Source organism: Limanda limanda, chromosome 18 (assembly GCF_963576545.1).
Source record: "Limanda limanda chromosome 18, fLimLim1.1, whole genome shotgun sequence".
Taxonomy (NCBI): Eukaryota; Metazoa; Chordata; class Actinopteri; order Pleuronectiformes; family Pleuronectidae; genus Limanda; species Limanda limanda.
This window is the reverse complement of record NC_083653.1, coordinates 7093557-7117756: the sequence shown is the minus strand read 5'-3', so window position 1 is coordinate 7117756 and position 24200 is coordinate 7093557. Positions and strand designations below refer to the sequence as shown.

General features: G+C 42.0%; 1 protein-coding gene across 2 annotated transcripts; it reads left to right on the top strand.

Moving 5' to 3' along the window:
* The first annotated feature begins 197 nt into the window (after window positions 1–197).
* enpp1 (ectonucleotide pyrophosphatase/phosphodiesterase 1) lies at window positions 198–23942 on the top strand. 2 transcript variants are annotated; one of them, XM_061091017.1, is made up of 23 exons: window positions 198–512; window positions 4264–4336; window positions 8649–8709; window positions 10390–10487; window positions 10572–10651; window positions 11775–11894; window positions 12631–12740; window positions 12833–12898; window positions 12987–13059; window positions 13631–13739; window positions 14710–14841; window positions 14941–14972; window positions 15113–15240; window positions 15707–15776; window positions 16738–16825; window positions 17352–17536; window positions 18243–18282; window positions 18364–18524; window positions 19398–19533; window positions 20480–20554; window positions 21488–21620; window positions 22211–22355; window positions 22479–23942. In XM_061091017.1, exons 1-23 carry the CDS (start codon window positions 378–380, stop codon window positions 22626–22628), a joined length of 2400 nt encoding a protein of 799 aa, XP_060947000.1. In that variant the 5' UTR covers window positions 198–377; the 3' UTR covers window positions 22629–23942. The 2 variants fall into 2 exon arrangements, with proteins under 2 accessions (XP_060947000.1, XP_060946999.1); XM_061091016.1 differs by having other exon boundaries at window positions 22476–23942.
* The last annotated feature ends 258 nt before the right edge of the window (window positions 23943–24200 follow it).

The following is a 24200-nucleotide window of genomic DNA, read 5'->3' as shown; positions in this document are numbered from 1 at the left end:
AAAAAAAACTCCTCTGAGACTCAAACATCAACATCCAGAGTGACTTTGTGTCTTTTAAATAAAAGTACACCTCGTCTCCAGATCTGGCCTCAAACACCAGACTCACTGGTGGACTCACTCTGCTCAACACATGGCAACCAGGGGGGAAAAGTCAAAGTTGTGTTTCTTGTCTCCTCCTCCTTGTGTCCAGGATCAGTCTCGTTCTGCAGCAGCTCAGTGAAGCTGCGGGACGAGAGGAGACGAGGCGGTGCTTCCCTTCAGCTCTGATCCACTCACACACACACACATACACAGACACACACACACACGCACACTAACATCCCTCATTTCCTCAAACTGTGACTGGACTCATTGCTCACTTCATCCTGTCCAGCAGCATGGAAGTAACCAAAGGAGAAGAGAGTGGGAATGAACATCGAGCCTCTTTATTCGGGCCGGCGGAGCTGGAGAGTCAGAGCAGGAGCACCGGACGATGCAAGGGAATGAGCAAGCGGCGAAAAGTCCTCATTGGGGTACGTTCAGTGGCTCTGGAAGTCTCATAGCTTGGTCTCTGAACCTCTGTAAAACCCACATACAGACAAACCACGTGTTGTTTACTTTAATTCTGTTGTTCTACTTTAATTCTTTATGTGTGAATGTGGCTTTTTTTGTATTCATTTGAACTGAAAGACAGTTGATTTTCTGCACTTTTAAACACACAATGTAAAATAGCTTTAATGTAAAAGTCTCCACTGTAGTTGGTGTGTTTCTCATTTGACTTTCAAATCCCTTTCACAACATTTGTGTCTACTGCTTCTTTATGAAGCTCCATAATGTTCATGCAGGACTTATTAAACATGAAACATGTCCAAACTGTGCCGTATATATAACAATCTGCAATGTGTTTCACAAGGAATAATTAGTTTCAGATAGTTTTAATGTAAAACCAGTGAAAAATTGCTACTTTCCTTTGTCACATTGGAACAGTCAGGAGATTAATCAATAAGGAAAAGAATGATACAATTTGAACGGAATGATGATTGGGTGCAGGCCCAGTGACTGTGTCTGAGCCTCAGGCCTGGATTTCTCCACTGCTCCCTCCTCAGCTCTGTGTCACTCAGCCCACACTGACGGTGTGAACGTGGAAACTTCATGTTTTCACTTCGGTGCCAAGACTCAGAGGCCAGATGAGTGTCTGCAGGTGGAGGAGGTGAAGCTCAGACTGAACCTCCACCACCACCGTGCAAATCTAATTGTTTCTGTGCCCTTTAGGATTAAAAACCCAGAAATATTCCACTTACTCAAATGTAAAAGTAAGAAAATCCGCAAATTGTCACTTTCGAGAACCTGAAACCAGAAAACCTTTGGCGTGTTTTTCTTGAAAAATACCAAAAATGATAATCGACAAGAATAAATCACATAGTTGCAGATTCATTTTCTTCTGCACAGTGTCTGTTGTTGTTATGATGCACACATGTGTCACTGTTGTGTTATTTGTGGATTTGAGGGAATCTTCACATCACGGCCGGGATGAGAATCCGATTAGACGTTTAAATGACTGTTTTCTTTGTATTCCACCTCCGAGATATTTCATTCTTGTCACAGTCGCGGAGGGAAAAGCCTCAGCAAACAACAGCAGCTTTTATTGTTGACAGTTTCCTGAAGGGAATTGAGACTAACCGCATATTTTCTGCATGCAGGCTAAATCTGGGACAAATTTTAGGGGTTTACACGACAACTGAAACCATAATTGAACATTTGATTATATGTTTTAAATGTCATGCAGCTTGTGGTCAGAGCTATTAGAGGAAAAAAAACATGAATTATGATGCGTGTCACAGTAAAACGAATTCATACATTTGCCCTAAAGACTTAAGATTGTTTGGAATCTGCCTCCTTGGTCTCGCAGTAATGTACATAGAGATGTTTTACTCAAAGGACAATTTGTTAAGAATATATATTTTCTAAGCTTATTTAAAGAACAATTTGGACAAGGAACAATTTTCTAAATATATTAATGATGTGTGAAATGTATAGAGGTAGCGATAACTTCAATGTGCACTTGACTGGCTGAGGGATTATGCATTAATATTGCCCCTGATGTAGAAATATCCCAGGTATGAGCACACTTCCGTTACTGGCATCGAACCACACCCTTCAAACTATCTACCCACAAATTCCAGCTAAAACCCCAGGAAGTCACTTTTTTCACTTGCTGGCACTGATGACACACACGTGGTGAAGTCTAGACAACAATATGCTCTCTCCTGTCGTAGCGGCCTCCATATCTGTGGCAGTCGGCCCAGCATTACACTGTAGTGTTATGGAAAGGCCTCGCAGACGGATGAGTAGGAGTACAGAGCAAAACGCAGGGACTATTTTATTTTTACACTAACACGAGGTCTACTCATTAGTTTGTCAGACTTTTTATGACGTATTTTATTTTTATTTTATGCTCGTGTCTGTCTTGCCTCTCCCAAAACTCAAATCAGACATTTACTGTGCAGACAATAGTAATCGAGTGTGTTTCAGACGAGTAGGTTTTCCACCAGACAGACTGTTTGCTTTCTCTGCCCACGAAGACCAAGGCTAAAGGGTTTTTCCAACAAGTACAGGTCTCTCTCTCTCTCTCTCTCTCTCTCTCTCTCTCTCTCTCTCTCTCTCTCTCTCTCTCTCTCTCTCTCTCTCTCTCTCTCTCTCTCTCTCTCTCTCTCTCTCTCTCTCTCTCTCTCTCTCTCTCTCTCTCTCCCTCTCTCCCTCTTTCTGTCTCCCTTCACCTATAACTGCAGAAAAATAAGTGCAAATTTCTAGACACACACAGCGGCATATTTTCATACCTGTCTAGAACTCCCCAGTCTCGTCTCTGTGAATCACACTAAATGGATTACTGGATGGTGGATGATTCCCACATTCCTCCATGTTTTTCCACACACACTATACCACCACACTCTAGTTTGCAATAATTAGAGGGCATGGGTGACTGCAGCGTGAATATGTCTGATCTAGTGTTGAGTCTGGCGATTTTATTCATCTTAAGATTGCAAACAAATATCACCCACAACGTAATGAGACACATGTGTGTATGTTAACATACTATCATGAGTTTTTGTTGGATTTAAGTCTTGAAAACAGAACTTGAAAAAGTTGAGTCCCCATCGGAGAGAGAAGGGGGTTTCTATTTCCACACAAACAAATTTAGTTCAACTGTGGTGAGAAGATAAGGAAAGAAAAGAGAATTAAGTCAATCTTGTGGATTGTGTAAGGATTGTGTTATCCAAGTGATTACAAACCTTTAGCCTCCAGTCTGCAGCAGATAGCAGATTACTGCTTCTGTCCTTGTTTAACTCTTCACGCAGCCCATGGCGTATGAGGGAAGGTAGAAAGGATTGAAGGAGAGTTTAAAAAGTATATATAAGTTCATGAATTAAGTCGGAAAAGAATATAAACGAAAGCAAAGAGAATGACAAGACTAAGTTCGCAGCTCTGAGAGGTTTTACTAGCAACGCAGAGCTTTGAGCTAGACGCTGACGGGAATAGCATTTGTTTTTTATTTGGTCATAAATTCACCAAAGCTACTGCAAAATGTGTGTACGAAAATGTCATGATAATGAATTAAAGTTTTCAAGAGATTTTATTTGACGTGCCAATAAAAAGTCAAGGATCTTCTTCTGAGGACATTAACCTTAAAAAGAGAAGAATTCGATATGGTAAATAAAAATCCTTTTAAAAGGAGCTCTTATTGTTACGGATCAACTTCACTTTGCAAATTCCTCTCATAGTTGTTGAGAGTGTTGATTTAATTTGAGGAAAACTCAATACTGTCACTGACATGGTGTCGCAAGAGGGAAACCCCAGAGGAGTCACTGGAGTCATTTGGATTCTGGACCAAAGTGGTGCGCAAACCAAACCACTCTGCCATAAAAATGGTTTGTGTTCACAGCTCACATTCTGTTGTGTTGGTGTCAGCAGGTCTGTGCACTTCTGCAGAATCTGTCTTGATTTATTGCTTCTCTCTCTGGAGCCAGGAGTCTGGTGCAGTTTACATCTTGGTTTGAAAGGCATGAAGCTGACACCACTAGAGTGTCGCTGCAGTGCCAGAAGAACACACATCAATTAGAGACTTTTTCACCACAATCATGTTTCCGATGTTCTTTTTAACGTTATGATTGTAGATTTGTGGAGGCTTGTGGAGTTTTCTCACTTCTTGCTGTGTTTACCTCTCACTCACCAGAGCCAGTTGTTTGTTGACAACTGGATGTTATTTATCTCATCTCTGGACTTCAGGTTCTGCTGCTCGGCCTCCTGGTGCTCATCCTGGCTTTGGCCCTTTCTCCGAGAGGCTCCAATAATGAGACAGGTGAGCGTCGCTTTTTCTTTACACACTTCACTATTTTGTGTTTTTTGCAGGGTTGCCATTTGGAATTTCAAAGAAACTAGAACGAGAATCTCCTCATGAAACCACTTTTAAATTCACTAGATCAAGATTTTTACTTGAATCTAAACCAAATTTCACACACGAGCATACATATTGCGATGGAAATACGTCTTGAGATTTGAAAAAATGAAATTCTCAGACTGGAGTTGCTTTTGAGTCTTTATAATAATAAGCTCTGCAGAGTTTATACAACCAGCACGGGTGCTCAAAATGGAACTGGCCGCAAGTTCACAAAAGCCAGAACTTATACAAAAGAGGCGTTACAAAACACATAATATGAAACGAAGAAGACATGAAAGACATGAGATCATCATACTTGTCTTATCTACTGTGTCCGTCCGTCCGCAGCACCAGTTGGAAGAAACACATCACCAAATAAGGGTTCCATCCTGTCGGGTAGACAGTATCACAGCAGTGAGACACCTAGTCAGGGGGATTTCCACCTTAGACACTGGTCAGTGGAATTTTCCTCCACAATATCAATCCCCGAAATCAAAACCCATCAAATTATTCTCTGACAAATCAATGAAAATGTTGAAAAAAAGCTTCACAAAAATGATTCTGCATCTGCCTCCTGATCGGAATCCGCTCCAAAATGTCACCAAATTTCTTTCTCGGCCCAAGTGCCAAACTTCCAGAAACTCATTATTCTGCTGACAAACAAACATCCTTGATGGAGGCAATTGGGCTTAAACGAATAGCACATGAATGTTCCAAATGTCCCAGTGTTCGCAGGAATCAGGACCATGAAACGTAATGAAGTCAGACTGGGCCTTTGTTCAGTGTCATCTCCTCTTTTGGTTTCCTGTCCCCTCTCTTGTATTAATGAACGACTAAAGTTTCCCTGCAGAGTATTTCAGTAAACAAACTTGGGCCGCTCTGTGAGACAGTGCGTTAGGATTGTGTATCATGTCGACAGCTCGCTCTCGTGTCCTTGTTGACGTGCTCGAAATACTCGGTGTACCGCTCCTCAGAACGCTGCTCCTCTGCACATCTAGTGGTGGAAAACTATACTTCGAGCTTGTCTGCAGTAGATCTGAGAATCCTCACACACCCTTAGTGTCTTTAAAATCTCTTCCTAAAACTTTTTTTATGGCAAAGCATCAATGACTGTTTGACATATGTGTTCTGAATATCTCCCTGTTGTTTTGATTGCTGTTCTTTTAATTTAACTGCTATTTAAATCAAGTTTATTATTATATTTTGGTGCCTTCCTCAATAGAGATGTTGACGGAAAATGAAGGAACACTGCAGCCAACCTACAAATACCCCAAAAGTAGGTTCTTTGCTGCTGTTTTTCTACACAAAAAAACTAGTTTAACTTTAAAAATAAATACAAATAAACATAAAAACAAGCACTTTAAGTTACAAAACCTGTTACAGCAAAATAAACACCAGTTTTGCCCATACACACAGATCACAATATCATATTTAATTTTGCTTTATTGTGATACAACAGTTAATACACAGATGTAAAAATAACTGCTCATCCCTTCCCTCGTGTAAATATCAGAAATACCACATTTGATTTATTGTCCAGTGAGGTTTGGTTTTGACTCCTCGACTCACTGTTGTGTGAAGATACTTCGGCTGCAGCGGCGAGACAGACAGAAATAACCTCCCTCCGATTAGGGTTAGGGTTCAGGAGAGGCTCGTGAAAAGGCATACTCTACATTTTCAGCTGGGTCAAGGTACAAACAAGCCCACGTGTTGCTGCTGTGAAGCTACAAACCTGCTGTTTGGGCAAATCTACCTCCGTGCAGCCTGTTGACGTCCCTCAGAAAACTCTGAAACGTGGGAGTAAAGAGCAGCAGTGATCTAAAGCCTGAGAGGTCAATGTGAGAGTGAATAGGATTTGTTCACAAGTTTCTCTCTCAGGATGGTGGTTGTTTTTTCTTCTGCTTTTATCCAAAATACGTCATGAGCGCAGATTTGAAGTGAGGCAGGAATGTTCACCCCGGGTTGGCGTGTTCTCTGCAGCTATACATTCCCTCTGGTTAGATGTGGGCAGTGGCATCTCAGTGTGCTCTTTGTTGCAAACCGCGGTGCCATAGCACTCCTCCAGGGCAGCCGTGGTGACTGTGGGCAGCTGTCCCCCCGCCTGGGTGGGGCGCTCTCTCTCTGCTGCGGCGGCATATCCCCCCTTTAACTTATATTTCCTTTCAGGCTGACATGAAAGCCATATGGGGAGGATGCATTTTTAAAGCTCTCCCAGGCTCGTCGTCTATCACATCTAAGGAGCCTTTGGAACTTCCCCATCGTTTATAATCGCTCTCTGTAACGTCTTTGGAGGCAGATTAAAAGAAGTACAAATAACCCAGAAGAGCTCGACTTCTCCCTGGAGGTTGAGAGCGAGTGGTGCAAAAATGCTGAGAGCGGGTTTTCCTGTGGATTACAGACCACAGCGACTTGTCTCCTGAGACAGAGCATCCCCTTGCCTGGTCCAAACCACACCGCTGGCGAGGAGGGGCTTTCTCAGCAACATGCTAAGACTCCCTCTGTCATGTGTCCAGTCGGCAGCAGACTTGACGGATGTGTTGGGAAGGCAGCTGCTGGGAGGTGAAAGAGGAGGCCCAGAGCTGCCCTGGTGGAGTCCTCTTGTCTGTGGGAAGAGTTTTTAAAAGACACAGTTGGTTCAAAATGGTCCAGGAGCTGCTTCCAATACAGGAGATGTTCTATTTATTTATTTAGGTAGTCGCAGTGTGTGACCAATCCGATTATTCAATGCCAAGAGCTTCACAAAAATAGAAGAACACCAGAAAGTAGTAATGCAAAATAAATATATGCACAATAAACAGGTTTTCAGTTGTTCTTGAAAAACTTCAACAGATAATGCAGAACGTTAAAGAATGCTCGATAATGTTGGGGCCAAAGCTTCTAAACTTCTAAAGCACAATCCCCTGTAGGTTTTAAACAGGCACCTTGAAGTAAGCTCTGGTCAGAGGACCCAGGTGATCTGGGCTGTTGGGTTGAGGAGCTAATTTAGTTTTTTATTTCCAGTAAATCTCACCACTTTCATCACCATCATTTCCTGTAGCAGGAGCAGCGGTTTTCAGTGATACTGTCTGACCTGTTTTAACCCAGATAACTAAATTAGTGTGGCAACATATTTGTTTGTCTTGGCCTGAATGGGAAACTATTTGCACAGATTCTTGCTGACAGCTGCCAAGATTGTGTGTGTACGACAAAATGTAGCATTTAGCTGTTAGATAAAATTATTTACTGTACACGTGTCCCTCAGGAGTTGGTGGAGATGATATCAGAGCTAAAAGCAAAGTCAATATTGATCTTGAATTTGTCAGGTTTTCAGAAACACAATTCAGATTATAACAAACCTGTAAATCAACTAAAAAAACACATGTTGAATACCGTTCCCTTTTATTTCACTTTTGGGAAATATGTGGTGGTCAAGCTAGACAATCACATCCCTTTTCAGAGGTAACAACTATAGTGTTTTTATCCCTGTTTTGTTTCCATGACAACAAAGTCCAGATGTTTTCTATTGTGCGCATGAACACATGTTGTCCAGCACCAAACCTGATGTACGGTTTAGTAATATCTGTTTATTCGTTGAGGTTTTTTCTTTCTGAGCCGTATTACGTGATTTATTCATGTGGTCCACAGTGTTGTTGTGCCCACGGAAACGCCGGAAACATTCATCCTCTGTCTTTAGTCATCTCATGAATATGCTGATACTTTCACATCCTGCCTCATGCCACTCAAATATTTCAACAATCCCATTTAATTCAACATCAGACACCCAGATGTGGAGCTGCTTGGTTGTGATGGCAGCGACACTCAAACAGTCCTGGTGAAGAACGCTGAAGGAGTTTTCAGCATCTTATTGGTAGATTAAATGCTATAGAGACCGAGTTGTTAAACATTTTAAACCTGAAATAATGTTGCTCATTTGTTTGGCCTGTGACCCTTGACCTTTTTGTTGATATACCTACTCAAACTAATTTGTAGGCTTTGTAAAGAATGAGCTGAAACTAACAATAAACACTAAAAGGCGGCAGAGTGCTCCGAGTTCCTGTCTCTCATGTTTCATTACAACTGACCAACTTTCAAAGGCTTCTTATCACAATCTTTTACAAGTTATCGTCTACAACAAGGCTGGGTCGTGTAGATTTCCCTTTTCTTACGTCCCTTTGTGTTTGTTGGCATCAGGACTGTGCAGAGAGAGGTATTGTTCGTACTAAAAGCCACTGACAACACTCTTCTTCTCCTGCAGACGGGGACTTGTGGCTGCAGGCGTTTTCCGACGAAACTCCACAGCAACTGTGTCCACCTGGGTAAGACAATACTCTTGTTTAAAAGTTGTAACCTGGAATCTGATCTTTCAAAAGGACAAACCCCCTTAAAGCTCAGCGGGTTTTGTTCGCATCCCACCAGCTCCTGTCCTCCTCTTTGGGCGATATCATGTTTTTCCACTCAAACTGAAACTATTCATCCCACAGTTATCCTCAATTGAGCCTTTGTTGCAGTTGTGTAAAATAAACTGGGACAACACCGGACAAAAAAATAGCGAGAAGTGCTTAAATAACCCGAACACATGACTCTTGTTTTTTGTTTTTTTTTAACAATGGTGTTGGTTCAGTGGAAAAAAGTAAGTGTCTCTATGGAAACTGAGCTAATGGCTGTGAGTAATCAGACATGTGTTGCTGAATGTGGTCTCGTGTTTGTTTCTGCTTTTGGGAAGGGAGGAACCCAAACACACACATTAGATTATGGAAAAGAAAACCTGTGCCTCCAGATGAAGCTATTCTTACAAAAGTCTCTCATTCTCATTTATGGCTTCATTATTTAGTTGTTGTTTTTTAATTAATTCCTGTTTCTATAAACTAACTAAATTATTTATATGACACTGTTCTCCGTATTCCTCTTGATGAGAGTAATATTATTAAAGCTGTCAAAATAAATATTTCTATTTAAAAAAAGAACCGATCTGGTAAACAGTCAGTATTTAACTGCTTGAGTTTGATGTTATTCTCAGAAGAGGGTTGAACCCAAATAATAAATATTTGCCAGAAAGTTGTATAAAGTTAACATTTCTCTGTGTTGGCTGACCAAACTATTTGCTAACAACTTACTCACACTGTGTGTAAGTGCTGGTGTTTATGGCTTTTTACTCTACTCTCTAAGGACTAAAACAACTTGAACAAAATAAATATTAGCAACAGGGATGATACCAATGTTTTGGAGTGGATAGCAAAATAATACTTTCTACTTTCATTGTAGTTTGGGAAAAGGTTTTGTGAACATAATACACTGCTTTAGTTCTGACATGGAGGCGGTTACATTCTGCCCTCGAACACAGAATAAAAAAGTGCAGTTGCATCTTTTCCTGGGGAAAAAAATAAAGATCCTCGCAAAAGTCGTCGAGCTGATGTCACAATCTTGTTTAACGTGAAAAGGAAGTTAAAATCAAAGATACTCCCAGTGACAAAGACCAGAGTTAAATTTCACTTCATGTATCAAAATAAATCTGCTGATGGTCGTAGAAGTCTCAGATTCATCATCAGTCACACTTCTCTTCTTCTAGTGTGTGTGCGTCAGTGTGTGTCTGTGTGAGTGTGTGTGTGTGTGAGCGTGTGTGTGTCAGTGTGTGTCTGTGTGAGTGTGTGTGTGTGTGTGGTCTCTGCTCTTCACCTCTCAGTCAAAGAGCTGCTTTGTGTTCTCTGACACACAGACCGACTGTACAAAACTACCTCCTTGCTGCCAGAGTGATTCTCATTCATAAACCCACCAGTTTCTCCTCCATTAAAAATCACTTTAAACTATCTCTCTCTCTCTCTCTCTCTCTCCTCTCTTTGATCACAATTTAAAATGAGTACAATTAGAGATTCAGTTTTTGTCTTTTGTTTTTTTTAACACAATTCAACATCAATTTCAACAACTAATCCATCTCTCTCTCTCTCTCTCTCTCTCTCTCTCTCTCTCTCTCTCTCTCTCTCTCTCATCCTCCCTCACAGCTTCTCCAAGCCCCCCCTCATCCTCGTGTCCTTGGACGGTTTCCGAGCCGAGTATCTGAAAGATCACAGCAGCCACCTCCCCATTATCAACAAGTTGCGTAAGTCGCAGACACCATTGACTCCGCAGCTCTGCTATGGTTTACCACTGCGTCCCACTTTGACTCAATCTTATTGTGTTGCAGGAGACCTTGGAACCACAACACCGTACATGAGGCCCGTTTATCCCACTAAGACTTTTCCAAACCACTACAGCATAGTGACTGTAAGTTTTTTTTGAGCCCGAGGTTTCACACAAATTGGAAACAAATAGCAAAACTGTTAAACTTGTTTTGTCAGTCTACAGTCTACAGTCTACAAAACTCATTGTAGAGGAACCACAGCAGTGTAAAATATTCCATTGAACGTATAAGTCATGCATTGAGAATCTTACTAAGGTAAAAGTACAAGAGTGTTTTCAACAATACAGAGTAAAAAGTATTACTTCTGCAGACACATGGCCCCCGTGAATGATATACTGCATTACAGAGTAGAGGTACTATTACTCTGTTGTTGTTGTGATCTGATCTTTCCTGAGTTGGAGCTGGTTTTAACGATGATTTTCAGTGACCTGGGGGTCGGATCACAAGATTAATCCGAGCGGTCATGAGATGATAAGTGGGAGGAGAAAGAGAATAATTCATTTTCTGTCTTTGATAAGTTGCTTGTGAAATATTGGGTTATTTTAGCCGTTGGACTTTTATTAGAATGAAGCAGCCTGAAAAGGTTGGAAAGAGAAAACTTTTTGTAAAGCTGCTAAATATTAAAATGCGCCTGGAATAAGTCTAACCAAGTTTTGAACCTGGGGCTGGGAGAGGTCGTGAGATGATTATTAATCGGGTAGGAAAGAAGAAAAACAAAGTTCTGTGGAACTTATTTTATTCTAATAATATCCTTTACTTTTCCGATCTAACCTTAAAAGGGATAGTTACTAAAGCTGTAAAAAAGTCAAAAGTACTGTAATTATAGGACTAGAGTTTTAAAATATTGTTTAAATACCTCAAATTGTACTTGAATAAACTCACTTCTTACTTTCCACCCTTGCTGTTTGTAGCCTACAGTTTCTCTGTGGTGGCTTTTCCATGCGATTGTAGTCTTTCTTCATGATGGCCCAGAAAGATGAGGACTAATGGCTCGCATGTGCTTGTGAAGTGAACCACAGCAAAACTAAAAGGGCTTAGAGAGTGGAGTTCACCTCTGTTGGTGGAGAACGGAGCCTGCAATTAAAATAAACTGCTACGGCTCCCAGTGATATTTAGTTGGATTTGGATCGGAGAGGAGAAGGTAATCACAATATCAAAGCAGCTCGCCCTGACTGTGTGTTTGTTTTCCCGACTCGATTCCTGCAGGGTCTTTATCCCGAGTCTCACGGGATCGTGGACAACAAGATGTACGACGTGACCCACAACGCTTTCTTCAGCTTGAGAAGTGAGGAGAAATTCGACCCTAAGTGGTACCAAGGGGAGCCGGTAAGTGAATCTGTGGAAATAAGTAAAAAAGGCTGTAATTCCTCGGCACGAGACACTTGTTTTGTTTTGGCGATCGAGTTTCACAGCTTAGAATCATCTCTCCCCGTAATGAGCTGTTGATATAATTAGGGACGGCGCGGTGTTGAATGACGGCTTCTGAGGGCTGCGAGTGGGGCTTGTTTAGATGCTGCGTGGTTCCCATTTGAATGGGAGGCCTCTTAAATCTCATTCCTTCACAGTGGGACAGGCTTCTCCTCTTGAAAATGCACCGTGCGTTCGTCTAATATCACTTTCCAGGAGGAAGGAGAAATAAATGATTCCAGCTGATTGATTTGATTCTACAGGAATCCATTCTTTCATAAAGACAGTTGATCCAATTCAACTAAGTGCATCTGCCACAAAGTGCATTTAAACCTGCAGCATGAATAAGTCACATCTGATCAGTCGACTAGTTATTGATTTATAATAGAATTATACAGTTGGATTTCCATTAGACCTGCCGAGGCTGTGAGGGATTACATTTACCTAATGGACCAAACACTTAGACTGTGATGAATGAATGACTACAGTTTATGTCTCTGACTTAATCATGAGACTTTACTTATTTTATTTTCTTCCTCTCCTCCTCTCCTTTCCTCTCCTTTCCTTTCCTTTCATTGTCTCTCCAATCCTTTCCTTTCCATCTCCTCTCCTCTTCCTGTTCCTCTCCTCTTCATCTCCCTCTTCCTCCCCTCAGATCTGGATCACTGCCATGCATCAGAAACTGAAAACAGGAACTTTTTTCTGGCCGGGCTCAGACGTTTTAATCAACGGCAGCTATCCAAACTTCTACAAGCTGTATGACAGGTAAGTCACGTTCTGTTACATACGTTTAAATGAGGAAGAAGTGGAATGGCAAGGTATTGATTTGTTTATAAATCTCATGGTTTGGTGCACAGGGACATTTCTTTTGAGGACAGAGTGGCAACGCTGCTTGAATGGCTCAGTTTACCTGAAGGAAAAAGGTATGACGTGATTATTTTCATTACAAAGGGTCAATGTTGAAAAACACTGTTCACTGCACTTAACTCTTAAACCCTTATTTATTTTTAGACCCGACTTCTACACTTTGTACCTGGAGGAACCTGACGCGTCAGGACATAGGTATGGGCCAGGAAGCAAAGAGGTCAGTCAGTCAACCTGCAACCATCAGCTGATTGTTCATTATCAGCAACCCAGACAGAATACAAATATGAGTCCTAAGGGGAAACTTAATTCATTAGTTCCTGACCTTTAGCATTGTAGTTTGAGATAGTCGTCAAATTGCTTGTCGTTTCAACCAGAAATATATTCCCTTAAGGCAAAGAAGGGAAGCAAATCCTCTCATCTGAGATTTTAATAATTAATTGATTATTAAAAAGAATTCCCAATTCTCTTGATCAGCTAATCAATAAGTGGACTATTAGTTCCAGCTCTGAATATCTAATTAACAATGTAAAGACATCTATGAAAAGCTAACATCTTACATATAACCATTTCTGCATGTAGCGTCTCAAAGTTATAAACCAAACCCAATTTATTAACGGTCTTTATTATCAGCAGTGCTGCCAGATCGTAGTTAATGATAGTTTCCAGGTGTTTATTTGCTGAAACAAGATGTTCTTACATGGAAGACGAACAGCACGTCTGCACATTGTTCTGCTGCCACAGTGAAACATTAACTCTGTTAAAGCTTTAACCGCTGTCCTGCTGTTCAGGTCACTTTGGCCTTGGAGCGTGTGGACAAGATATTGGGAATAATGATGGACGGCCTGACGGAGAAGAACCTGCACCACTGTGTCGACCTGATGATCGTATCTGACCACGGTGAGATGAACACCTCAGCCTCCACACAGATGCCAAATAAATCTTCAAAAGTAGGGAAAGACGAATCAACCAATGAGTGACTTTAGTTTTTAATAGTAGATTAAACAAGGTTTACTGTCATCCTCAAATGTTTGACTTGGTTGAGTCACTGCACCTGTTGCAGGGAAAACTTCAGGAGACAGAGAGAAATCTAGTGAAAACAGTTTGTTGTCCAGGAGAAAACTGTTCTCAGTGCTGTGTGAGGAGAGTTTTTCTGTGAGGAGGCATCTGGAGACCAGATGTTTCAGCTTGTAATTTACTTTAATAAAGATCAGTGCTGGGGGAGAGAATGGGAGGAGCTGGTTTCTCCTCATCAAAGACCTGATTTCCAGGAGAAGATGTCACTTTGGATGAGTTGTGGTTGTTATTATTCGCAATGAAAGAAGGATTCATCAGGGTTCACGTCACAAACCCAAAGAAAAATGCTGACAAATGTTAAACTAAATATAAATGTACTAGCTCTGTTGTGGGCGGCAGAAAAGACCAAATAAGTGCTTACATCTCCAAATTTCCGAGAAGAGAAACCTCAGCATAAACCCGAAAAATCATGAAAAATCATTAAAGCATAATCATGGATTTTAAAAAGGATGTTAAAAGTCAACTAATGACACATTTTCTGTGCCACTACGGCCACATTTTGAACTAGAATAGCTCTCGGTAGAGGGGATTCCCCAGAATCGCGCTGCTCCCTCATAGATATCAGTCCCAAAAATCTCATGTTGCTTTTACAGTTCCTCCTGACATCTTTGATATTTTATGTAAAGCACTTTGAATTGCCTTGTTGTTGAAATGTGCTACACAAATAAACTTGCCTCGTGAAACCACGTTTAAAGTTTCCTGTCCAGTAGTTTTTTGACAAAGAAAAGACAAACAAACTTAGATAAAAAAAAACTCACTTCCTACGCCTACATTTGTTCTGTTTTCCGAACAGGCATGGAGGAGGCAACCTGTGAAAAGGCAGCGTATGTATCAACCTACCAGGAAAACACAGACGACTTCAATGTCATCCAAGGCCCGGCTGCTCGCATCAGACCGGCTCGCCTCCCCGAAGAGTACTTTTCCTGTGAGTTCCTGATATCGTTTCCCAGCTCTGCAGCATCACTCAGTGTCAGCTTGTTTGTGTGCAGCGTGTCTAACCTCGGCCTGTGTCTCTTTCCCCCAGTCGACTACGCCGGCCTGGTGACGAACCTGTCGGTATGCAAACTATTTCCAAATGTCACCCGTGTATTGATAGGGAGAATGAAGAATTATCTGCCTGCTTAGCTTCACGTCCAAACAAAGCCCGTCCTGGTGGTGCAGCGTGTTGATTCTCCCGCTCTGTGTGTGATCTGAAGTGCAGGGCCGCTGACCAGCCCATGAGGCCATACCTCAAAGAGAACCTCCCGAAAAGGATGCACTTCGCCAACAACAAGCGCATAGAGAGAGGACATCTGTATATGAAGGAGGGCTGGCAGGCAGCTCGGTGAGTGACGGACCCCTTTACTCTCTTTAAACAGTTGTGTGTGTTGCAGCATTGTTTTTCTATAGCTTTGCCTTCATTCCTATCGGTGTGCATATATATTTTTCACCAGATAAAGACAAGATAAACACTTGTTATAGCAGCAGAACACAGAATGAGGCAGTATTACAGTTATTGGTCAGGATTTGGAAAGTCTTGAATGATTATATATGAAAGCGTCACTGAAATGAATGCAAATGACAGATTTTAAAAAAAAGATCTATAGCCACAAGTAGAAACATCCACAGTGGGAAAAATAAACAACTTTATACAGTGACCGACCCTGATATTGAGATTTATATACTTCGGAAACGTTTCCTTCAAAATAAGATGGAAACACACGTCAGTAACTATCATCATGTGTTTTATTGACCGTAATCTTTATGTCTCTGTGTTTTATTTAAAAATACGTTTGTTTTTTCCTCCTCAGTAACAGTAAGGAAATCAAGTACTGCACCGGAGGATTCCACGGCTCAGATAATCTCTTCACCAGCATGCAGGTCAGAGGGAGGAAGGATGCGCATGTTGCACTTAATTAACTGTTTTCACAATAAAATATTTATAGTCTGACAGCTCAATAGACCTTAACTTTGGATGTCAAGGTTTGTCAGTCCCATTTTTCAGCTATAGGCAAAGTCTACCTTCCCTCAGAGCCCCTGAAGTCCTTGACTTTTTATCTTGCATGTAAATTTACTTTTCTCGTGGGAACAAGAAATGTATCCTGTCTTAACAAAATAATAACTTCTGTGCACAAGATAACATAATATGCGCAAAAGAGGATAACTTGTACCCACGAGATTTTGATCTTGTACACACAGGATAATTTTTCTTTTATCTGCAAAAAAATTATTCCATTGGTCATGCTGCTAAATTTAGGGATTAATGTCTTTATCTTCGCCTCAAAATATGAGAAACACAAACACTATGTATTTCTATAACTCACTAATTACACTTGTTGCTCTCCACCTACACTCTCTCAGCTTTGGATTCAGTTACATTTCTAAACTTGTGTTTCTCTGTGCCACCTTCATACCAGTCATCACAAACACGTCTCTGTATGTTTGTGGATGTGGTTCTCGTTCCTTTTTGGTGGACTCTGTGTAATTATAGGCTGCTTGCATCTATAAAAAAAATATCTTTGAGTTTGGGAAAAGTCAGCTGAGGAAGAAAAAAGGCAAAGTGTTCTTGAAATAGAGCGTTTGCTCACCTCCAAATATCTCACCAGCCAACCAACACGTGTCCTCGAATTGAAATCCGTTACTCACAAGGTCATGTGAGGTCATTTTACTGCTGTAGCTAAATATTTACCCTGGGTCTCATCGTGGCGCTGACTGTTTGACGTCTTGTTAATCACAGGACGAGTTTTTCACTTCACAAGCTGGAGCAGCGTTGTTTAGATACTTCACTCTGTTAAATGAATGTACGTCAGTATGTTAAAATCTGCTTTTGGGTTCTTTTCAGGCGATCTTCATCGGCTATGGTCCAGGATTCAAAAGCAACACTGTCGTGCCACCTTTTGAAAACATTGAATTATACAACGTCATGTGTGGTAAGTTGCTTTGTTACAGATTCAGTTTTTATTGTTTTTTTTACAACATAAACTGTAGTTAAAAAGAGGTGAAATCCATGACTGGTACACAAACATGACTATTTATATGACCACCATGTTTGGCCACCCAAAGCTCATCGTCAAATAACGTTCACTCACATACAATCTGCTCGGATATTATGGTGAAATAGTATAAAATCACATGTAGGGTGTCCCCAGTAAGACATTTGGAAGCGAACAGATTTACACACACTGAGCCGGGCCGACCCCGAAACATCTGTGTGTGCAGTGGACTGTTTTTAATGATTCAGTGAAAGGTCAAACACAGGGAGCAAATGATTGAGTGCTGAATTCAATGGTTTCAAATGACCCCAAAGGATTTTAGAGACCTGATACAAAGACAGCCAGTGGAGCTTGTTCTTATCTTCTTGTTCTTGAGTAGTTTAAACCCCTTTTATCATCTTTTTTTAAATAAATTTGTTCTCACATTTCACATCAATGTTGATGTCTCTATTCGTTCCTCCAGATCTCCTCGGTATTCGTCCCTCTCCAAACAACGGGACTCACGGCAGTCTGAACCACCTCCTGACGCGCCCATTGCACCTTCCAGTTCACCCAGCGCAGCTCTCCCATGACACCCCCTGCGAGGCCAGTGACCCCGTCCCCACTGACCACCTGCGGTGCAACTGCACATCTCAAACCCAGACACAGGTAATGTGCTTACAAGTCACTGAGGCTGTGCATGAAACGTAGGTCTGGGGATGAAAATGCTGGTCAGTCAGTATAGTGCATATAGACTGTATGTAAAGATAAAGAAATGGCAGCTCCCAAAAGTGAAGCCAAAGTGTCCAGAGCCAGCCACCAGGGGGTGATCAAGATGCTTTGACTTCACTTTCTGCGAGCGGTCAGGATATCGTCCATCTTTATTTACTGACTATGGAAAGAAGACGTCACCAGCTGTTGAGTTGTGGGGCTGTCTGGCAGCTGATGGTGCAGAACAAATGGATTTCATTAGATATCAGGAAGTTCTGCAGTCGGTTAAGAATGTGAAACTGGTCAGAGGCTGGACCAGCAGACCTGCAAATCCACCATGAACCACTTCAAAGAAACACATTTGGAACGGACCTTGAACATTATTGAAAATCTGCAATTGGATCATTTTGTGTGTGTGTGTGTGTGTGTGCGTGTGAATTTCTAAACCAGGACTAGAAAGACTCTTAACCGCTGTGATATCATGAAGAAGAAGAGTTTCTGATGTACAACCCAGTGTTTCGCATGAGCCACAATCACAGCTCAACTTTTTTAAACTTAAAAAAAATATTTTCAGCTCATAAAGCGAGAAGAACAAGTTTGTATATGTTGGTTGCAGGAGTTGTGTTTGCGTTATGTTGCATTAACAAGAAGTGTTTCTTTTTAGGAGACGGATATGAACAGGCTTCTCATGACAACTAATTCCAGTGAGTTACATTTTATCTCACGCTATTTTACTCTGCAGTTTTTATGAAAATATCTGACGTTTCCCACATTTTGACTTTCAGGCGCTAAGTCCCTGCTGCGTCGCCTCCACCATCCCTTCGGGACGCCCCAGGTCGTCCAGCCAGACGCCGCCTTCTGCCTCCTGCACCAATCTGACTACCTCAGCGGATACAGCAGGGACCGCCACATGCCCCTCTGGGTGTCGTACACCCTCAAGCCTCTGGTAAGTTCACTGCTCTGAGCTTTTAAACACGGCCGGAGAAGTTGAGTGGTCCCAACCAGCTAGATCTCTTCTCTGGTTTGGGTTTGGCAGCAGATTCGGACGAGGTTTGTTTCGCTCTCGGCAGCGTCTGAGCTCATCTCGGCTCAGACGTCTCTTGTCTTGTGTCATTGAGCGGTTGAACTTTTAGTGTAAATCATTACCTCAGGCGGAGCAGCACGCTCCCAGGAGAGTCGACACTGTTTCCTTTGCTGTCTGAATGATGGAGCAATTGTGGATGAAGCTCTGCTCTCGTTCCAGCTTTGTTTAAATACTCGACACGCTAAACTAGGCTTCGACTGTATAAGTTCTAATCTGTGTCATGGTATAACTTACAGTATCACACTCAACCCGCTCGTACACCCGGAGAAAAGTTCAATTTCACAGTTTGTCAAATTCAACAGCTCCACATACAGTTCGCTTCAACCTACTTTGCTTTCTAAAAACTCAATCAATCAATGATCAGCGTGAGGCCGTGCAGCTCCTCTGCCTTCAGAGGGAGCTTCTACTCTGTTCATACAGGATGTTTGAGGTTTGCATAAAGCGTTAAATGCCACATTTTATTCCATGGAACATTTTAATGTCCAGGGCCGACATCTGTTCCTGGAGCTTCTGTAACTTTTTCTCATTCAGCTCTTCTGTCCTCTGTCTTTCTGAAGAAATTAACAGGTCCTACTTTTAGAAACTGAAACCTTCACGGCTTTAATCTGTAAAGAATACACATTTCCCTGTAAGAAGCTGTACTACATTATCCCAGGAGTGCCCTCACTGACCCACATACACAAATGATCTCACACCGCTCCTCACTGTCCGCCACTGACCGATCCTCTGTCTCAGACCACAGTGCGGCCGCTGAGCCCGGAGCTGGAGGCTTGTGTCCGTGCTGACGTGCGAGTCCCAACGGCCGACAGCCAGCTGTGTTTCCCCAACATAGAAGACCCGAATCTGTCCTACGGCCTGCTGCATCCCCCCAGTGAGTGTGTGTGTGTGTGTGTGTGTGAGTTATTGTGTGTGTGTGTGTGTGGGGTGGAGTCACAGTTCCGTGTCCCCCGCTGGGTGTTGAATTGAAGTTGACGTGTTTCAGAGCCACATTCTCATGTAAAAATGCCACCGTGCTCTGGGGTTGTCCCCCTCCTCTAATGAGACGCTGTAGATTTACTGGGCTGAAAATGAAATTCTGGTTTCAGGTAGCTCCACAAAGGGAAGTGACAGACTGATAAAGAGAAGTAAAAAGCTCCCCTGCAGCTGTGTGAGACTTGTGGGCTCACCAAAATTAGACATTTTATCTTGCACGCGGCCGGTGATCTGTGCAGTTTGCTGACACATAAGACAGATTAGTCGAGTAACATTTTTACTCTTTCATCACTTAAATCAGTTTTAAGCAAATAGTGCATGATTTCAGATTTTCTATTTCTTAGTTTCATATGATAGTAAATTTGAAAAATCATTGGGTTTGACATTTGACTCCATCACAATGGACTCAGGGGAAATGTGGTGGACAATTTTTTCACAGTTGTAGACAAAATAATGAATTGATTAATCCAAGAAAACTAATAAGCAGCTAAGTCAGTCATGGAAATAAACAGTCGTTTGAGTCTTATCTGACTGAAGCTCTTTGTGTTTGGATCATGTGACGTTTTAGCCTTTATCTGCCAAGACAGGAAACACCACAAAATGTGTTGGAAGGATGCGGTATGTGTCAGGTGACAGCTAAATCGTGGTGCGAATCCCAATCAGTGGGCGGATCCTGCAATCCATGAATACTTTCCTTTACCTTTGTGAGATTTTCCAGGGAGTAATTCATGGCTGATATCTATGAGTGTGTGCAAGTTGGTGCAGGTTGAATGACTTGAAGGGATTGAGTTATTGGGCCAGGTTCCATGTTAAACCTGCCATCCCCCCCATCTCTCCCTCTGTAGATCTGAGCTCCGGCGGACCTGAGTCAGACTCTCTCCTCACGACCAACATGGCTCCGATGTTCCCTGCGTTTAAAGGTGAGTCAGACATTTGTCGGCTGCTGCACCTTAAGACGGAAATGTGAGTCATGTTGATGCAGGATTTAAACATTTAATCCCTACGAGGGGGGGAGGGGTTAGTTCGCCACATGAGTGCCAGAGCTTTCGAGCTGAACAATTTAATTAAGCTACTCCAGACCACAACTACACATGCTGTGCTGTGTGACGTTGTTGAGAGAGCAGGTATTCAGGTTTCACAAGCCAATTGAACCCAGTTTGTTCTTTAATACAAAACAGGAGTTCAAACGCTGTGATTACATGGGACTACTGTGCTTTCTGTAAAGTACAATTAAAGTTTAAGTCTTGCTTTGAATCCTGACATCCTGCTGCAGTTTTCTTCACAATCAAATCCTCTTGGACTCATGAAGAAAAATTTGAACTATGTATTTAAAGTTGCAAGTTACCACACATGAACCTGACACAGGCTGAATGTTACTTTACTCCCTTCATTTTTGTCATTTTGCTCATACATCCACGTTGCTTAATTATGGCCTATCCCATGTGTCATATGTGAAAGGTTTGGGTCGACATGGCTGATCACATTGCTTTTTGTTGGGACTTGTTGCTTTTGTTGGATGATTGGTTCACAGAGAATTCTCTGCAAAGCTCTCGTCACATTTCTGCTGCAGCCACAAACACTGGAAACTCTTTCTCACTCGAAGAAAAGACCTCCTCCTCGTACTGTAGTTTGTGTCTGAAGCCAAAATGTATCTGCTAAATGCTGCTGCCCCCTGGTGGCTTGTCAAACACTGTGTATGACCCCAGCTGGAGGGAATGTGTTTTCCTCATATTTCTAAATATAAACCCTCAGGCTTCTCTCTTGCACACAGACCACATAATCCTCTTCATCGGTTGTGGTGGATTGTTGCAGTTATAAAAGTTTATGTGTGTGTGTTTTCTCTTTTACCGCAGATGTTTGGACACATTTCCACGACGTCCTGCTTCCAAAGTTTTCACAGCAGCTGAACGGAGTCAACGTCGTGAGCGGGCCCATATTTGATGAAGACTTTGACGGAAACGTTAACACGTTCGTAAAAGTCTCGAGGTGAGTCCGTGGCACGCGCTTCAGGCAATTCATTTCATTTATTAGTGAATCTGTCAGATATTTTAATAATTATTGTTCAAGAACTGAAGGAAAAAGTGAGAAATTACATTTATATCCTTCCCAGACTCACCTGACTGACATAAAAAATTAGTTTCTTCTAAAATAAAGAAAAGTTTCTCACATTTATATACTTAAGTTTTAAATTAGTTTTTACTTAGTATCACAAATTGGGTGCAATTAAAATTGACACACCTCAAACGCCTTTTTTCAGTCAGAGTCATCATTTGAAAAAGGAGTTCCCCACATGAACGCACACATTTCTTCCAAAGTTGAAATGGTTTTGGTTGCTTCACTTGAGATAAGGCTGTAATTTTCGTTTTGTCTGAACTGAAGTTTTGATTGTTGCTCAATACTTCCTGTTCAAATACCTTGGAATTGAAACCACATTTCATCAGTGTGAGTCCTGACCAAATCTCTATTAGCTGAGATTTTATAACTGCTACAAGTTTCTGCAGGAATTATACATCCACCAGAGACTGAATCTAGAAGAGGCAGCAGTGTTTTTAATCCCTGTGATCCCGTCTCTCCAGGAATGAGACTCTCACCCCGACCCATTTCTTCGTGATCCTGACGAGCTGTGTGGACTCGGCCCTCAGCCCTTCGCTCTGCGGGGGTCCGCTGCAGACTCAGTCCTTCATCCTGCCCCACAGACCTGACCACACCGAGAGCTGCGCGGTGAGTCACACCTTCACCACCACGTCACCTCTAAGGGAAACCCGCTGCTGACAAATCCCACAGTGGAAACACATCATCAATTCTTCTTTTAATACATGGGTTTTCTCTGCTCTTCCTCAGAAGGGGTCGGACATGTCGTGGGTGGAGGAGTGGCTACACTTTCACACCGCGAGGGTCCGAGACATCGAGCTCCTGACGGGACTGAGCTTCTACCACGACAGGCTTTCAGTGGAGGAGACGCTACAGCTCAAGACGTTTCTACGTAGCGCTTAAAACCAGAGACGATTTTTATTAAATAAAGTTTTAATCTTAGAGGGAAGCACAACAGGCCTCTGTCCACGGGGACTCGCAGTAAACCTGCTCCCAGGAGCCAACGTTTCCTGTTTCCAGACCATATGAATCCCAACCATGAGTTCCATCCGTCTATTTTTTATTGTTATGTCTGATTCCAAAACAAATTTTACAGTTATTCAATGTGTGAGAGTCACGTATTTCATTTTAGAGATGATTGTACAGAGAGTTTAAATGAGGCTCCGGAGCTTTGAACCAAAGACGCCATCACATCTGCCGCACTTCTTCAGATGGGACTGAAACAAAAGGGAAACGTTTATCCACGGAAGACGTGTTTATACCACAGATGATTTCAAAGTCAGGTCTTTTATTTTTTTTTGAAACACCGTGACGACCTGGAGACTTTCAGGAATCCTGCCACACATCTGGAGAAGTGGAAGAACACCCAAATCCTCTCGTGATTGTTTTTGTATTTTCTTTATAATGTCGTTTTTTGGTTTTGTAAATTGTTGGCTTGGTCGCTGACATCCATGAAGAGAGAATTGTTCAGTCGGGTGTGTGAGTGTGTGCGTGCACATGTGCAGTTTGTGTATTTATGGACGGATTACGAGGCACAGAGGTGTGAAAGGCTTCTGACGTCAAGACACCCAGACTGAAACAGACACAAGACGGCTACATATAACGTGGCTTGTTTGTGTCGGCTGTTGTGCGTCTCTTTGTGAGTCATTTAAAACCTTTTTTTATGGATGTTAAACTCCACCAAAGATGATGTGTTTTCACTCCTGTGCTTTTGTGTGTTTGTTCTCAGGTGATATCCCTGATTTACTTTTCCTTTATTCCTCTTTTTTTTCTTTTCAACATTTTCACAAATCTCCAAGGGAATGATTCATTGACTGATATGAACTCTTCTGTTATTTGATTCTCTTTCTCTTTCGCTTTTGTTTCTCTTCGTCGTCTTTTGTCTCTGTGGCTGTTTGCATCTCTTTGTGGTCCTTCGGTCATTCAGCATCTTCATCTCTGCTTTGGTTGTTATACATCTGTCAGTTGTCACTTTGTATGTCTGGGGTTGTGTCTTCATACACCAACATTATTGTGTTCTGTGCCTCTGTTCAGTTTCTCTTGTGAGCACTGCGCAGGAGAAGTAGATCCATCAGGTGCTGCAGCTGAACTTCAGCAGGTGGAGATGGGGAGAGATTCTCTGTGTTCACTCATCTGTCCATAACTATGTGTTGTGTGCAAACGTGTATTATTTTCTTTTATTTGGAGTTGGAACATAATAAAGTTCATATGATTTAGCGTTTTCCTTTATGTGTTTTTTCAATATTGTCAGAATTGCCTTTGGACAAAAACACAATTTTGTATAAAAAACCTTCTACTCTGACCTTTGTGGTCTGAATCCTTTGTTTGCAGCTGCAGAGAAACACTTTCCTCACACATTATTGCACATTAAGGGGAAATCTTCAATTCAGCAAAGCAGCCGTTGCTCTGCTGGCCTCCACCAGATTGCAGCAGTGCCTGTGTGTGAACGTGACGAGGAAGGAAGCTGTGCATGTT

Excerpts from the sequence above, each read along its gene's own strand:
- enpp1 (XM_061091016.1), top strand. The coding sequence starts at position 378 with ATGGAAGTAACCAAAGGAGAAGAGAGTGGGAATGAACATCGAGCCTCT. Across the intron at positions 18,283-18,363 it reads TCTCATGACAACTAATTCCA|GCGCTAAGTCCCTGCTGCGT; the intron begins GTGAGTTACATT and ends TTTGACTTTCAG. Across the intron at positions 22,356-22,475 it reads ACCACACCGAGAGCTGCGCG|AAGGGGTCGGACATGTCGTG; the intron begins GTGAGTCACACC and ends GCTCTTCCTCAG.